General features: G+C 34.7%; 1 protein-coding gene across 1 annotated transcript; it reads right to left on the reverse strand.

Annotated features, from left to right (window-relative positions):
* Positions 1–429: 429 nt before the first annotated feature.
* Positions 430–10317, reverse strand: LOC130053493 (ficolin-1-like). The gene is made up of 5 exons (XM_056160812.1): positions 10167–10317; positions 8571–8716; positions 7888–7984; positions 3897–4058; positions 430–677 (listed from the first exon to the last, which is right to left on the reverse strand). Exons 1-5 carry the CDS (start codon positions 10315–10317, stop codon positions 430–432), a joined length of 804 nt encoding a protein of 267 aa, XP_056016787.1.
* Between the last annotated feature and the right edge of the window lie 8251 nt (positions 10318–18568).

The raw sequence follows: 18568 nt of genomic DNA on the forward strand, positions 1-18568 counted from the left end.
TTCGTTAGAAACATATAGATTATCTCGATTTTAATGCAGCAGTTATTCAATTAACCTGATCACATGAATACCTTGTCCAGCCAGTCACACTTCACCACACTGCTCTCAAAGTACAGGTGTTATTACTGATGGGTGTTTTAAAGTAATTGCCATTATTATCAAGGGTAAACCATATAAAATATGGCAATTTTTGTGAAAATCAGTGACTTATTGCATTATCCAGGGTGGGTATTATAATGAGGGTGTAAGCATGGAGGAGAAATAAGTTCTTTAGGCAAAAAGCGGGGTGGCATTGTAACGGATGATATATCGAGGGTACACTGGGATTGAATAATCATTCTTGTATACTAAGAATCAGAATATAACTAAACGAACAATTAAAGAAGATAATGTTCACCACTTTATGAACAATGCGCTGATGAATTTCACCTAATTCTTGGGTTTCACCATCATCAAGGTCCCTTTTAATGCTATACCAGATTTCCAATTATACCAAACCGGGTATTTGCCATTATACAGAGCAGATCCGGCGTACTGCCCGTTCAGGTTTGAGTCGTGACAGTTTCTGAACCACCATGCTCCGTGGTAGTCTACCGCACAGTTATCTCCGAATTTCACGTCATTATCTCTGTCTTTTGTGGATAACATCATTCCGTTGTGCCATTCCAAACTGTCTCCTACAAAAAACACTGCATTGATAGACAGCAATCATAACATTTAACAATTACATGAAAGGTGAAGATTACGAACCGTGATTACTCTCATAACTCCTATAATCAATACAAAATAGAGAGTTGGGATCAGGTGCTTAAGGGAGAGTAAGCATCCCCCGTCGACCGGTCACACCCGCCATGAATCCTATATATATCTTGATAAAGTAAACGGAGTTATGTATAGTCAAAATCATTATGCTAAGGACAGCCCAACAGTCGGTATGAAACACTTCAGACAGCATTTGACCCACTGACAGCTTGTATTGGCAAATTAAATCGCAATAACCACGATAGAATTTGCGAAATGCTGACTTTAAACAAAACTGTCGAAACCCATGCATGTACCATCAACTTGTTTGTCAGTAGCCTGTCTGGATTTAAAACTGACCATACGCAGAACAAGCTCTTAGGTATCGAATCAGTTGAGAGATACATAATGTATAAAGACCACATGCAGGTGAGAATGGAATATTGCTACATGAATATGAGAAGTCAACGATGGAGAAGCTGAAATAAACCCGTTTGTCATAGAGTTCAGTTGTTAGTTTGCTGTTAATGACGACAAATGAATGAAAATCATTATCGTCAATAGACAGAACGTCATCGATACATCTAACTTTCGCATTGAAGGTCACCTCATATTTTTTTCTGCTCTTATAGACAGTTTTGAATAGATTCTGCTAACCTGATCTTTAAATACTTCGAATTTATTTTCAGTGAGGAATTTCTGCATATTTTCAATTTCAATTTTAGGGTGCTTGAGCGTGAAATCAAAGTGGTATTTAACACAGTAATTTTGGATAACTGATCACTAGATATGAATATTTCCGTTTTCTATTTGTGCTGAAGAAGCTACTGTCCATAATGTCAAAAAGTGTAGTCTTTAATTCATCGCAAGGAATGGTCGTGTAAAGTGTTGAAAAGTCAAACGCCTGATGTTGTTAATTTGAGAAAAGATTTGCGATTCAAGTTTACTAAAAGTTCATTAGATTTTTTTTTAGAATCCACATTTGATTTACACCACTTCTGGTGTATGTAGTGGCACAGTACGTTTGAAATTGCTCCTTCACAGCTGTTAATATTTTCTTGAGAAGCAAAACAAGGGCATTGTAGAACATTTACTCGATCCAGCAATGTATTTTCCTTTGTGTTTTTTTGTTGTAAAATTCAGTATAGGTACGGTAATAATGTAATATAAAAAAATGATTGATTCTCATTACATGTACCTATATTAGATTCCTATACTTCTTCCTGTGGCCTTCAATTCGACATTTAGATATATCGACGACATTTTATCTATTAATAATAATAGCTTTCACTCATATGTCGATTCTATATCTCCCAGTGAGCTCCAAATAAAAGACATAGCAGATTCGCTCCACTTCTGCTTCATACTTTAAAAACTGACCATACGACAATGATCTCTTGTGTCTGGAATCAGTTGAGATATATAAACACCATACGCAAATGACAATGGAATATTGCTACATAAATATGGGAAGTTGAAGATGGAGAAGCTGAACTCATCCCGTTTGTCATTAAGGTGAGTTGTTAGTATGCTTTTAATTTGAGATGAAGTTCTATGGCCAATTGAAAAGCCGAGGTTCGCTGTAGTTAGGACCTTTTAGGATAGGTGATTTGAGGTCCTCATTTTCAACTAAATCAACATAATCAGTAATGACATTTCCAGCTGAACTATAGTTGAAAAAAGATGAAGAACAAGAACATGTAGGCGGTTAAGTATGAGTTAGTCTATATCTAGGTACTGCAAAGTGTGTTTATAATTAAATGTTTGGATGCAATAGTAGAAGTATATTTGTAGGAAATGGTGGGTGTATACTTGAACTTGAAATAAGTTTGAATACACGACTGAACTCTTTTATGACGGAGAATGTTGCTTATATTGATGGCATCTATTGTTTTGTTTGTATGTTTGGGCTTAGAAGACTGGTTTGTATAGGAATAGTCCATTAACATTTATATCTCTCAACTGACTGGATACGCAAGAGTGTAATCACTGTTTCTTATCTTCACCTATCACGTTACACGACCATTCCTCACGATTAATTAAAGACTAGACGTTTTGACAATATAGACAGTTGCCTCTTCAACACAAATGGAAAAGGGAAATACTCGATTTAGTGATCAGTCAACCATTACCATCACTGTTATACATCATTCTGATTCACTCACAGTGCTCTGAAGTTGAAATAAAAAAATATGTTGACATTGACAATATCTTCGTAGTTCTTGCTACAATTTGTTGGAGTTCCAATGGACACGAGATGTCTTGCGGATTCCAACTCGACATTTATGTATATCAATTATATATCTATTTCATCTTAATTTTGATGATAATAGAATCAATTAGATATCAATCACCACATCAGAGTGAAATGTACGTACTTTGTGTACTAATTACAGTAATATGGCTTGGGTTGGAAATAAACATGTTTGGCATTTATTTTGTTCGATTTTCAAGAGTTTTATAATAGTCCGTGAACATTATACTATATAGTTCGTGGTGTGAAGAAGAAATATCTAATGAAAATGTAGATAAAAGGTATCTAAATGCAAGGTTACGATAAACCGCCCACCCCTTTAAACCGACCGGTTTTTCGTCCCGAGAGCCGGCCGATTAGAGAAGTTTCATTGTATATATGATTATGCGTTTGACCTTATATACTTTGAAGTCAGTACCTCTTCCATGAAAGGTGAAGATAACGAACAGTGATGAATCTCATAACTCCCATAAGGAATACAAAATAGAGAGTTGTCTTGCGACATGACCTTATAACCTCAAGCATGAAGGTTAGTCCAAGAGATTACATTAGTTAGCTTTGTATACAGCAAGCTAATACTGATGACAGGAGACGATATTTTAAAGATCGTTTGCAGAGCAGAAATCTTGATTTGAAATAATGAATCTGAAATATATTTTATGAAATATATCATCGATAGTTTTCTTCATTTTTCTTAAATGACCGTACGTCGATGTTGTGGCATATTGTGTGAAACAAATTATCGTAATGACGTACTGCGTGATAGCTTAACATTGTACTTTGACATGAAATGGTGAAGATAGCGAACAGTGATCAATCTCATACACATGCCCTATCCTGATATCAGATCCTACGTTTTATATTTTGTGATCGATTAAGATAATGTATAACATATGGGTACCTGCTGTTCCTGCATAACCAAATATAGTGAGCTTGTAATTACTGTCCTCATCCCCAACATCAAATGTGGAGTAAGTAGCATAGGCCTTCTCGCCATCAAAGCTTAGAAGTTCAACCCTAAGCATTTGGTTCTCCTTCGTCAAAATATGAATTGCATCGTTTCCTATTTGGAGAATCGACAACATATAATCATAGAAATACAATATGATACTGCAGAAGGGTTAACTAATTAGCGACGGAAAAATGAGTATATCCTCAATTTCTTCAGGTATTTTGAAAATAATATTATTCAATATTTACACTGTACTTTCTTATTTTCGTTTAAAACAAAACAACATATTTCTCTGTAATTGGTCTCAATAAGATTCTCCTTAAAATCTTTTTATTTGGACTGCATGTATGTTTCTTGATCGATCAACATCCGAAATGTGGGTAGATGATATACCAGGTTGAAGCTAACAACCACTAACCAGCAGCCAATAAGCCCTTAAAATCTAACAGCTACTAAGGAAAGCCACCAAAAGGACTGAGGATACTCAATATATTTTGATATTTAGTATTTGATTTTGAATTGATAAGTGTTACAAAAATGTAATCGCAACACGCTCAAGCGACTCAGCTCACATAAGATGGTTGTACATTAGTGATTGATTGAAAGGATGAAAGGATTCATTTTCTGATCTTTGTGAACAATCAATTTTGTCATCTGACACAGAAGTAAATAAACATTGATAATTTAGCTCACAAGCATATTGCAACCTTGGTAATTAAGTACCGATAATAGACTTATATGACAGTAAAAAGTTTGTCATGTGTCCGAGTAGCATAGTGATTAACATATTCGTGTCTCATTGCTCCGACCCAAATTTGAGCCCCAGGATCTGCAGTAGTTGTATGTAAGGGGAATTGTGGTCGCCCCCCCCCCCCCGGACACATGGGTTTTCTTAAGGTATTCCTCCAACGTCAATGACCCCTTCATGGAAATGATAGCCCTGTGATCTTTGATGTTCCTTATACAGTTGTATTTTGTCTTCAAAGATTACAGCCCTAAAAGCAGACATCAAACTTTTATCTTCAGACGTCATGGATGGTATTAAGTACACATGATGATTCCTTATTCCAACCAGGGAACACTTTTTCCATTTTGTTACACCACAAAATAGAAATAGAGACTCTACATCTGTCTCGTCTCCACGGAGTCAGGTGGCGCCAATACAATCCCAAACTGACAACGGGAACTGAGAGCCTTAGGTGTCCCCTACCTTGCCCTAATGTTTTGTCTGCCTTTTCCTTAAAGATTGCAACCCTAGAAACCATTATTTTGCTTTGATAGATGTAAAATGTCAATTAAAGTTCATACAAGCTAAGAAAAAGTTTTGGGTATCACATTACAAAACTCTTACCTGCATAGCACCAAGCACCCCTTATTATTCTCTACTTCAACCAGTGCAAAATGTGTCCCTTCTTTAAACCGCAGAGTTAAAACAAGGACTCCAAATTTGTCCCGACCCCAGGAGCCACAGTGTTGTACCCCACAGTCCCAAACAGAAAGCAGGAACTGATAGACTTATGGGTCCTATACCTTGCTTTTCATCAAGTATTACAGTTACAGAACCAGTCATCGTTTAGTATCAAATTGATACAGAAAATGTCAAAGTTCAAAGTTCAGGCCATTTAATGAACACTTTTGTGTATCACAGACCCATTGTTGGTTTGATATCCAGTAATCAATATGATACCCCATTTCATTCAAAGGATAATTTGTCCTTTCCACCCATCACAGAGTAGAGATCTGTCGCGACCCCCAGGAGCCATACATGTGTTACCAATATACATGATATAGCCTATAACTAAAATAGGCAATAATAGTCCTAGGGGTCCTGTATCGTGCCTCGATGTTCCTTGTACCTTGTTACAAAGACTACAGATCTAAACAGAGTCATCAAACCACTTTATTATTTATGAGATACGAAAACTATGAACGTTCAAACAGGGTAAAGAACACTGCCCGTTATCGCATACTCTTGTCTGTATGATATTGAGTATAACGTAGGATTCTCTACGTCAACTTGTTGACAATTTGGTCCCTCACAGTAGAAATTTGGACTACATATAATACCCAACTTCAGGAGCCACAAGGCAGTAACCCTAAAAGCCCAAACTGATAGCGGGAACTGAGATTCCTGGGATGTTCTACCTTGTGACGTTCTTTCCGCCTTCTCATCAAATATTGCAGCAAGTGAGATATTTATTGAAACCGTTTATTCCCTACGATATACAGAAAATATCTATTTCAGTCGATCGAAATAACACTTCCAGGTATCACATAACTCTTATCTGCATGACATGGAGTGCCTCATAACATTCTTTACTCCAAGCAGTGGTTACTTAGTAACTTTCTCAGAGAGTAGAAACACGAACTCAAAATCTGTGCTGCCACCCACGAGCCACCAGATGGTACCACTACAACCCCAAACTGAAAGCGGAAAATTATAGTATTTGGGTCCTCTAACTTGTCTTGATGTCTCTTCCGCCTTGTGTTAAAAGATTATAGCTAGAGAGACAGTCATTAAATCTGTTTATTATCAACGAGAAGCAGAAAAGTTAAAGTTTAGGCGAGTCAAATCTGCTCCGACCCCCAGTAGCCACTTTGTGTCAACTCATCAGCCTCAAACTGAAAACGAGAAATGATAAGCCGAGGGGGGAACCATGTTGTTCTGTTGTTCATTATTTGTTGTTATGAAACATTAACAACATAAAAGGTTGTCATGAAATTCAAGTACATGTATTGAGTATGTCACAGTGTTTGGTAACACTGGCGGGAATGAGATATTAGTCACCAGAAATTACAGAGGACGTGTTTGTTTCATTATCTAATAATTTCCCTTACAGCGCTTTCTCAAAAGATTTTTTTTCAGAAAGCAATATCAATCACACTAGCTGAGCTAATTCACTTAAATGGTTTTTGAATGCTCAATATAATTCTAAATGGATTGGTACATGACAATTGGACCAGTCTTGAAATAATAAAACACCCTACATCATGTAGTGTTCCCTATCATACTCGCTCTCAAGCGGGACGGTAAACAACAAACAACCGAACCAACAAATCCAATCATATAAATCTATTAATTGGTACTCAAAAACTAAAATAGTAATATTTTAGTGAGCAAAATTATCAATGTGCATTCACGTTCACGTAAGGTACAAATCTAATTGTACAAAGGGTCAGAAAATGAAAAGCGTGGGCAAATATTTTTGCTTACATCCTTTCATTGCAAATTAACGATACAAATTCAATTTACGATTGACATGTAATCTCTCATGCGAGCGTGTTGTAATTCACATTTACTAACTAAAAACATGAATTTAATTCAAAGTTTCCTTTAAAATAGGGTTGAGATTAAATTTTCCTACGAGTACTCCCAGCCTTTCAGTGGCCGCTGGCTAGTGGCTGCTAGCTCCATTTAGGTAGATAGTATCCTGTTGATATAATGTCATTGATATTGACAAAATCGTTAATACTATGTAAAGATTATACACATAATCATGATCAAAGGCTTCTCGGATGTTTGAGTTGGGTATAGTTATTTCAATAAATCATATAATTTCTACATTGGATAGTTTTGATTCGCTTCTGCAATCCTTGAAATTTATTGATCAGCTCATTGAAGGAATAGAGCGTGATCACGTGAGCGTGATCAAATACAGTTCGTAAAAAGCAAAAGTATTGTAAATAGTGTAGATTTAGTTCTACCTTTTTGGAAATGGAAATCTTCTATTATGATAATCATCGTATATAAACCTATTCGTTTGTCAGGAGGAAAAAATGCAATTTGACAATCTAATTGATAACGCCGTATGTCATTTTTGTGTTTTATGCAAATTCTGTACGCGGCACTTTAAGGTACCGGGTGTTGTTGGAATACAGTGCTTTATATATATATATATATATATATATATATATATATATATATATATAGCAATCTTACCAATCCAATAGTTAGTGCCAGGATTTCCAAATCCTTTTTTGTATTCGTCCCAGGTTTTATAAAAATCCGTAGATCCATCGATTCTTTTTTGGATGCCCTATTTTGAAATTTGAAAATATAAATATTCTTCATTTATTCAGTTGAAATATTTCAATAAAAATATTGATTCCTGATTGGGGTATGGGCTCGCGACAGGTACGATCGGTCGGCAGTGGGTGCTTGCTCCCCTTGAGCACCTTATCCCGCCTCTGGTATATCCAGGGATCCGTGTTTCCCCAACTCTCTATTTTGTATTCCTTATAGAAGTTATGAGATTGATCACTGTTCGTTATCTTCGTCTTTTTAAGTGTCATAATATTGAGTCTACACAACCCAAATAGAGATAATGTTTTTTTTTTAATTTAAAGTGCATGATACCGCCAGTGTATGATATAGGGATAATATGTACTATCTGAACGATTGTTTAACATTGCTTAAGATAAACACACCCTTGATTTCCATTTGAAGAAAACAATTTCGCGGCGGATTCCCACATAATGACCCTCTAGCACCAACACCCGTGCCTCAAAGGCCTCATTGAAAACAAGCTTTTGAGCTTTCATTTGTATAAACGAATACACATTTAATTAATTTAAAACCGGCTTATTTGGATTGTTTAGATTATAAGCTATATAAGAACTTACCGTCCAACCGCCTCCCTCCGTAGTCATGTCACAGAACACTTTCCTTGTTTGATTGGCCACATATATCTCATATACACCATCTTTTCCTTTTACACTCGGTAGTTTGTTCAAAATATCTGCGCAACTTTTATACTGGGAGCTCAAATCTGCAATAAGTTTGCAAGAAATAATTGAAGATTTCATTTCAGATATTGGCTTATTTCTCAAAAATGAACATTTTGAATACAATCCGTATTTCATAATTTGATAGTTCAAGATGATTAACATTACCTATTTTTATCATTGAATAGTTTAGAATGAATACCATTTCATAATTTGATTGTTTTAGATGCATACTATTTCCTCATTTTATGATTGGATAGTTTAAGATGAATACCATTTCATTATTTCATCATTTGATAGTTTAAGTTATAACATACCATATCATTTCATTATCTGATAGTTTTAGATATATATACCATTTCGATATTTTAGCATTTTACGACTGATAGGAAGTAATATCCACAATAATTTCAATTGCAAGTATGAAATGACCTTTTCCAGTTAACGTTCAGGGCCCATCTTTTTTTTTTTAAAAAGCTGAATAATTTTATTACAGTGATTGGATTTAAGGCAATTGCAGGTCCTAATCAATTGATTAGCAATCGCAACTTCAGTTGACCTAACGGAATTTAACATAATGGTTTGCTAACAATAATTTAATTAGGTTAAGCACTTGGTGATCACTTGATTAACGACAATGCACCTTTACTTCCTGTGTAAACAATACGAAATTGTAAAGAATATAGGGCTAAATCGAAAATATCCATCACTCAGAAGTGTCAGTAAATATATCATCTTGTTTTAGGAAAGTTGCGAAAGATTACAAAATACTTAAAAGAAATCCTTTATTATTCGTTGTGAATTTAATGAATTCGAATAGAATAAATTCATCGTCTCAAAATATAAAGCACAGCTTTTCATACAGATATAGTTTGTCAATAAATACATTGCGATATAAGTTTAATACACTATTTCTAAAATCAGAACAAGGATCTGCACGTTATGGCAAACAAGATGACTTCAACTTTTCCATCACCAACTTCCCATATTTATGTAGCAATATTCAATCATTGTCTGCATATGGTGTTTATGTCTCTCAACTAATTAGTTATGCAAGGGTATATTAGCCTTTAAACCAAGACAGGCTGCTGACAAATGGGTTTGTTACAGGGGTTTCAATAGTCTCGTTGAAAGTCAGCAATGTGCAAATTATATGGTCGTTATGCAGAATAATTCTTCTTTCGACATTCAAAATATTCTCACAGCAGAATGATAATATATTTACATATATCTTTGCCTTATATAATTTGTTATGAAAACTTTATGTCTGCATTTATCTAGAAACATCTTTTAAGTTTACACAGGCATACTTAATTGACATTGCTTTTGCAGAGAAAAGACATTCAACTTGTCTGAAAATGCAGTCGCTTTCCCTTGAAGCAAGACCTGTGTATCTTTGGGATCACCTGCATTTACATGTATATAAATATTCATCACAGAATGAATAATCTCGAATGACTTAACAACTTGACATTGTGACGAGTATATGTGTACAAAGAATTATGATGAAATCAGGTTTCCAGGGTGGGCGCCTTGTTCCAATTCTTGTAATAGCTTTGGGAGGTGCAGGCTTAAAATGATTCATCCAGCTGTAGGTTGCTGTGTTGCTTGCTCTTTTGTGTCTGAGAAGTGATATTATAGTCATTTTTACGCAATGCATACAGATTTAGATAAATATAGAATTGCATTCTAAAATTCATTTTGACTATCTGGACGAGTAGTGATTGGCATTTAATAACATGCATTTTCATCCATACTTCAGCTGAAATTCAGCTAAACCAAATATGATGTATTATATTTAATATTAACTTCTATAATACAACGAACAAAACTGTATGGAACACTTTAGACAGCATTTGATCCAATGATTGACAAACTAGATCATTATAATGACTATAGAATTTGCGAAATGCTTACTTTAAACGAGGCTGTTGAAACCTTTGTAACATCAACTTGTTTGTGAGTAGCCTGCCCTGATTTTAAAACTGACCATAAGCAGATCAAACTCTTGCGTATCGAACTACATGTAAAACGAATATACTAGATTTACCGAAACGTAAGCACTGCAGCTACATGGTGGCAGGAAAACTCACACATAGGACATTCACATGTAGTGAAAAGAAAGGGAAATATAATGAAACACTGATCAATCCCATAACTCCTATAGAGAGAGTTGGGCAAACAAGAATCTTTGGCAAACTAGATCATTATAACGACCATTCAATTTGTGAAATGCTGACTTTAAACGGGATTGTTGAAACCCCTGTATCATCGAGTTGTTTGTCAGCAGCCTGCCTCTATTTAAAAACTGACCATACACAGAACAAGCTCTTGCGTATCGAATCAGTTGAGAGATATAAACACCATATGCAGCTGATAATGGAATATTGCAACACAAATATGTGAATTTGACAATGGAGAAGCTGAAATCATCCCGTTTGTCATAAAGTTGAGTTGTTCGTTTGGTGTTAATATTTGCTTTCAATAAAATATCTAAGTATGAAGCAGAAGTGGACGACTCTGTGGTGTCCTTTATTTCGAGCTCACAGGGATATATCCAATCGACATATGAATGAAAGTTATTATTGTCAATAGATAAAACGTCGATGTATCTAAATGTTTAATTGAAGACCACAGCAAGATATTTTTCTTCTCACATAGAAGTTTATGAATAAATTATGTTTCATATGAAAATAAAAAACAGGTCAGTTAACAAGAGACATAATTCATGCCCATGATAATTCCAATATACTGTTGGAAGACCTGATCACCAAAGACTACGAAGATGTCAGTGATGGTGTTTAAGAAAGTAATTTTTTGGATGATTGATCACTAGATATGAATGTTTCCCTTTTCCATTTTTGTGAAAGAAGCAACTGTCTATGATGTCAAAAAGTCTAGTCTTTAATTTAGTTCCAGGTATGGTCGTGTAAAGTGTTGAAAAGTCATAGGTTTCGATGTTGTTGATCTGAAAAACGTTTTGCGATTTCAAGTTTACTAAAAGTTATTTAGAATGTTTTAGAATCCACATTTGATTAACACCACTTATGACATATGTAGTATGTTTGAAGTATCTTCTTCACAGCTGTTAGCATGTTCGTGAGAAGCAAAGCTAGGGGCTTGGTAGAACATTTACTGGATCCATCGATGTGTCTATGTTTGTAAGGGTTTTTATGTAGTTTAGGAATACAGTATAGGAACGGTAACTCATATTCATTCGACTCTCGGACTTGGATACGAAATGTGCCTAAAACTGAAGCATGGTTTTGAAGCATTTCATCTTTTGAAAGGACAGTTGGAGTATACGTACGATTACCAAACGTGAAATCAATGCCAAGTTCGTTTAAAATACAGTTCTAATAAAAAAAGACAATGTTGTTACAAGCTTTGTCAGCTGGAATCAAAAAATATTCCTCATGTAACCTGTCTAATTCGTTTATCACTTCTGGTTTACTAAACACAGAAGGGTAGATGGTACCTACTTTCGTTTTGATAGGTTTAATGCGGGATTTTAATATTTCTCTTATACTTTTAATCCATTCTGACAATGTATCAAGTTCTTTTTCATATTTAGCCCATCGTCTGGCATAATCTTGGACATAATTCATAAGAGAGATGAAGTTCTATCGCCAATTGAAAGACCGGGGTTCTCTGTATTTAGAACCTTTTAGAATAAGTGATCTGAGATCCTCATTTTCACCTATATCAACATCACCAGTAATGACATGTCCAACTGGACTATAGTTGAAAGAAGATGAAGAACAAAAACACGTAGGTGGATTATGTATAAGATGGTCTATATCTAAGTACTGCAAAGTTTGTTTATAGTTTAAAAAAAAACTGGATGTAATAGTAAAAGTATGCCTGTAGGAAATACTGATTGTGGACTTGAACTTGAAATAAGTTGGATTTTTTATGACGAAGAATGTTGCTTATGCAGACGGCATCTATTCCCTTGTTTGTAAATTTGAGCTTAAGGAACTGGCAGCATGATTTGGAAGGAATATCATCCATGGCCCATGGATGTTTAAAGAGCCTGTGATTGGCAACATCCATAAACATAGAGTTCAGTCTATATTCAGGAGTTGAAAAATCCAAGTGTAGACTAGCTGTGTCTCTTTCAAATAACATATGTAATGGAACAGAGTAGAGTTTTGTGCGAACTTAATGTGTACATTATAGTTCAGGATATAGTTCCAAACAACACTCCACAACACCAAATGTCCTTTGGTGACTTTTGTAGTTGTGTAACGACTTCATGTTTGAAGGTGGATACTGTGCTATTTTTTGACATGTGACATCAATTGGAATTCTTGTAGAGGAACACTTTTCACATTCTTTCGGAATTGGCCTTTTGCGCTCTATCTGGGAAGGTATGGCTACAGTTTTCATCATTCCTTCGAAAATATTTCACAAAGTGCTACATTGAAGGCAATGACAATGTTGTTGGACACAATGGTTCTACTGATGTTGAATCTATCTGCTAAATCTAGATCTCTTATATTAAGGTACAATTTCATAAAAGTTCTGGGACATTTGTCAGTGGTACTGAACCCTTGTATTGCACATCCACAATAGTAGATGCTTTGATCCATCCTCTTCATAATAGACACCACCATAATGGATGCGTCTGTGGAAATGTTGTATACAACAGCATCTGCAACAAGCACAAATGCCAAATGAATACCATTGTTGTAATACAAGGGTGGATCAAGAAATGCTTCAAAGGAGGGGAAGTTGAGTGTATCAAGAGGGGTAATGTAAACATCACAAAATTGCAAACGAATTCTTACAGATGGCAATCCCGTGTTGTTTCATAATTGTATTATCACAGTGGATACACACAATGCATAAACAAGAATTAAAAAAACAGAATTGAAATGGAAGTTGATTTAAGATATGGATGTGTGCGGGAAAGCTAATTGTTTCTTTAATGCCACCAGGGGCAGAGTGTTTTTCAAACACATCTTGTTTCTCTTATCAAAATGTTTTCAAAATTACAATATAGAAATGAAATTCATGTTTGTCTAAAGCCTTGTATTATGCTGCTTATTGTTAGTGTATGTTTTTTAAAATTTTGTATGTCAGCAGTTTCACTGAAGATAATTCTACAGCTCTTCTATATTTTGTTTGTTACAATCCAGTAACATTTTCTGTAAGGGTTACAAAAACAAAACAAAAAAAAAAAACCCGATAAGCAATACCTTGATTAAAAGATAATGAAATTGATAAACTCTGGTGAATATATATAGTCTGTCAATGTGTGGACTCTTTTGTTCTAGTAACCGGCATTATATAAAAATATGTGTAATTTCTAATGTATAGGAAAAGTGAAGATAATGAACAGTGATCAATCTCATAACTCCTATAAGCAATACAAAATAGAGAGTTGGACAAACACAGACCCTTGGACACACCAGAGGTGGGATCAGGTGCCTAGGAGGAGGGAACATTCCCTGTTTACCGGGCACACCCACCGTAAGCCTTATATCTTGATCAGATAAACGAATTAAGTTTTAATCAAGAAGATTGAAAAATGAAATTTTTTAATAGATACGAGTCATATATCCCGACCCAGATAAGTGTTTATTCCCGACATCCCTCCTCCCGCGCACATAACCTGAATTCAGATTGTCTTCTATATTGAAAATGGAAAACTGAATAATAGGGTAATGTATGGTTAGTCACAAATATAATAGAATGTTTTAAGTTTATTCCCTGAAATTGTTGTTGAAATATGTTTCACCTGGTCATGGGTCGATCTCACTGTGTCTCAGTTCCTAACTTGTAATTAAAAAAAATATACAAGTACTATATTTTTTTTTACCTGCATCTGAACATCCAATTCTTCCTCTTTGTGCATCAGTTGGGAATCTATACAGGCTGCAGGTTCTTTTTGACCCTTTCATGTGAGTACAACCGAAGAAAAGCAAAGCGGCATCTTCAAATGCTTTTCAGAATTAGTAACTCGGAAGTGAAGGTACACGAGACTGTCCAACCCACAGATGAAGGAGCCTGGATGTATTTTGGCATTTGAAAGTCAAATATTGAGGTACGATTGTATCTTAATCATGATTCCTGTCGCTGGATTATGATGAAAAGGTTACTAAAACGAACATTGATCAATATCACAATTCCTATCAAAAAAACACAATTAAGATGAGGTTCTACAGAGATCTTAGAGATACACATACATCATATGAGGCGCCTTCATCTTAAAAAGCGAATATGATATGAATCAACCCTTCCCAATTAAAGTTGATGGCATAAGAATATATAAACTTGCAAGACATTGCCTCTGACAGACAGGTGTAACATTGTCCCAATTGTCCTAATTTTTACCATTAGTTATTTTCTCAAGGCCAATTTCACCAAATGTGCGGAATATATCAATTCATGACAAAGTAAAAAATGCACTATCACAGTTCCGTATCAGTCCATATCTCAAAATATCAGAGCACTTAAGAATTTCACGATTTCTTTGGTTTTGAGGTAGATTAGACAATGAAGTTGATGATCATTTTAAATTACTTTGTAAATATTTAACACAGGTACTGGGGATGTATGAAAGTTAATAAGACATTAACAAAGAGTTAAATGCAAACTCGCTTTTGAAAACAACAACAACCGTTAATCACATGCTTAACGTTAACACAGAAGATGACACCAATTATACACCCGGGCCTAGATGAGTATTTATTCCTCCTAAATCTTACTGCCTTTATTACTATGAAAAAGTTTCCCGTACATTCTTATTTTAGTTGCCTAAAACAATATTCACCTCACTACATCATGAAATAATGACAACAAACAACAATTAAAGGGACTGATTCACGATTTCCCCCAAAATTTTGTTTTTCACTTTTAATGATCAAAATCTACTGTCTATTGTGTTTGAAATAATTCACATGAAAATTAAGTTTATATATTATCACAGAAGCTCATTTTAGGGAGTTTATTATTTGTTTTGTAAACAAAGATTGCGGTATGCTATTGTTTACAACATTTTCAAAAGAAATGGATATCGATAAGTTTATTATACCTTTCACATTTCAAGCATTTTTGGGGTAAATGTGTCATCTAAAAGTTAAAATTTGTGACTATGCAAAATTAAGATGCATTATATTCCAAAACAATATTTCACTTGTTTGTTTGTTAACATAAAAAGACTCGCGTCTTTGTTTACATAACACAGATTTAAGGCTAAAATATTGCTTCTATTCTTGCATTCAGAAGGTCAGAATTTTGGCTGTCAACATTGAATGAGTTATATTTTTAATGTTTAACATAAAAAATGAAAAATATTTTTTATCAAAAATCGTGAACCAGTCCCTTTAATCTCACAACTCCAACACGGAATAAAAAATAAACAGATGGACAAACACGGACCCCTGAACACACCAGAGGTGGGACCAGACGCCCAGGAGGAGTTTTGAATTAAAAAGTTTACATTTTAACAATATAATTCTAATAGTTATCGAAGGACATTTGTCACCTCAAATATGTGCATTGGTCAGTGTTTTTCTTTAAATTGTTTTGATAGAATTTATAAGATCGAGGATTGTTGTTTTCTTTGCCCATTCTTTAGCAAAATTTAAGGAAACAGAAGAGGAAGATGTTCATTTTTTCCCACTCTCCGTCTCATTACCTCTCTTCCTGACTGATGACCTTTTGAATGCGTCAATACCGGCCAGGTAAACAAGGAAGACACCCGTTACAAATGAGATCTGTTTGGAAAGTGAATAGAAGTCTATGATTTATCTTATATGAAAAAAAATGTTCATTCAACTTTATGCTTGTGCGCATGTATGAAGAAATACCGACGAGGAATAACTTTTTTCTTTGTATTTCTATCGTAAATAAGCTTTAATAAGGCCGGATTATGAATGCTTTCCATCATAATGAATTGAAAATTGAGTACATTTAAAGTTTAGTAGTTTTAGCTAAATCATCAATTTAAGTCAACATATTCAATACTAAATAATATTTACCCTTCATCAGTTAGCATAAATTGAGAATATTGCTAATAGTGATGTTTGGCTATTTCTTATATCACAAGCATTTCTAATTAGTCATTACGTTTAGATTTCAGACTCCGCCCATCAACAGTTTTAATGTTATCGACTGCTGATCCTGAAATATTCATTCCTATCCCATTTTGTTTCACGCTATGACATACTGAACTTGGGAGGTAAATCAGTCGCAGTGGGACTCAAGAGTCACTCCATTTTAATATGATCCCGGGTCACCCTGTTTTCTACACAGTTATTTACGTTATAACAATAATCCCACGTAAAAATGAAAGTACAGCACAGACAATGTATAACGCACACTACCAAATGACAATGAATATTCAGCAAGTCAGTATTGATCATTTACATGTCATCATTTCTAAACAAAAATAGCCTAATTTTAAAAAATGATAGTTCATTGTTATTTTCATCCTAAAGATTATCCCAAACACAACAATGTGATATAAACCTAGCTTATAATAAACACAATGCCGTGGAAGTCAATGTGGAATATCATACTTTCATTTATTTATTTACAGATAATTTTACATGTAAGATAATTTTGTACCTGGTGGGTGGGGGTGATCTCTGATCACCTGCTTTCAGACATACGAATTATGTTACTATGGATTATATCTTATGATATGAAGGTCAAAAGTTTATAAAAGAATACAATAAGCTGTTTTGATCATTTGTTCGTCCGACTGTAATCTTTCTTAATCTACTGAGAACATTTTCGTCAAACATTAAGCAAGGGTTGTCCAAATTTACGTTCAGATGGTTCAAGGTTATTTTGTCCAAATTATGTTATGTTCTGGTTTTATAATTGTTCATTAGAATTGTTGTAAATAGAAAATATCACAGATATAAGGAGTGTTTGTAAGATGTGTATAAGAGATGACGGGAAGCATGAATTTCAGACATACACTGTAGCAGGGGATACGTAATGTATTTGAATAGAAGTAGAAATATAATTGAAAGTGACCTAAGGTCGGTTACCTCAGGGCACCTTTATATTATGTGAAACTTTACAATATATACCATAAGATATACCAAACGTAACCGTTGTATAACTTCTGCATCTACGGGTGACTAAATAATTCATTTAAAGGAGTATTACATCGATATATGACCAAAGCCGTACGTGATCACAACGTCAATGGGTGACAAGAGTTGACCCTTATATGTGTTTTATATTGCGTGACAATAGGTAACCCGTGTATGACCATAACATCAACGGATGACCGGATGTAACTCTTTTATAACTATTACTACTGTGGGTGATCAACGGTTACACTTATATGATTATCATATCTCTGATGAGCAGAGGTAACCCTTAAATGACTAAAACTTCAATAGGTGACAAGAGTAAACCTGTATGTGCCATTTACAACAATGGGTCAGCAGAGGAAACCCTAATATGACACTTACATTAATTGGTGACCAGGGGTAACCCTTTTATAACGGTTGCTACTATAGGTGACGAAAGGTAACCTTCTTATAACCACTTCTTCTCTGGGTGATCAACGGTTACTCTTATATGATTATCATATATATGGCAACCAGAACTAACCTCTTTATGACCATCAATGAGTGATCAGAGGTAACGCTTATTTGACCATTACATCAATAGACGAGCAGAAGTAACCCTTATATGACCATTACATCGATGAGTGACTAGTGGTAAACATTAGATGATCATTTCGTTATAATGGTGACCACAGGTAACCTTTGTAGAACCATTGATCAAGAAGTTGGGAAAAATTCCCCTACATCGATATGGTCCCAATAAAGCATACTCCTTTAGGTTAAACTTTATTCATCTGTAAGCATTGACACAAAAAACACTCCATCGGAATAAGGAATATAGATTGATTATAATAA

This window comes from Ostrea edulis, chromosome 3 (assembly GCF_947568905.1).
Source record: "Ostrea edulis chromosome 3, xbOstEdul1.1, whole genome shotgun sequence".
NCBI classification, from domain to species: domain Eukaryota; kingdom Metazoa; phylum Mollusca; class Bivalvia; order Ostreida; family Ostreidae; genus Ostrea; species Ostrea edulis.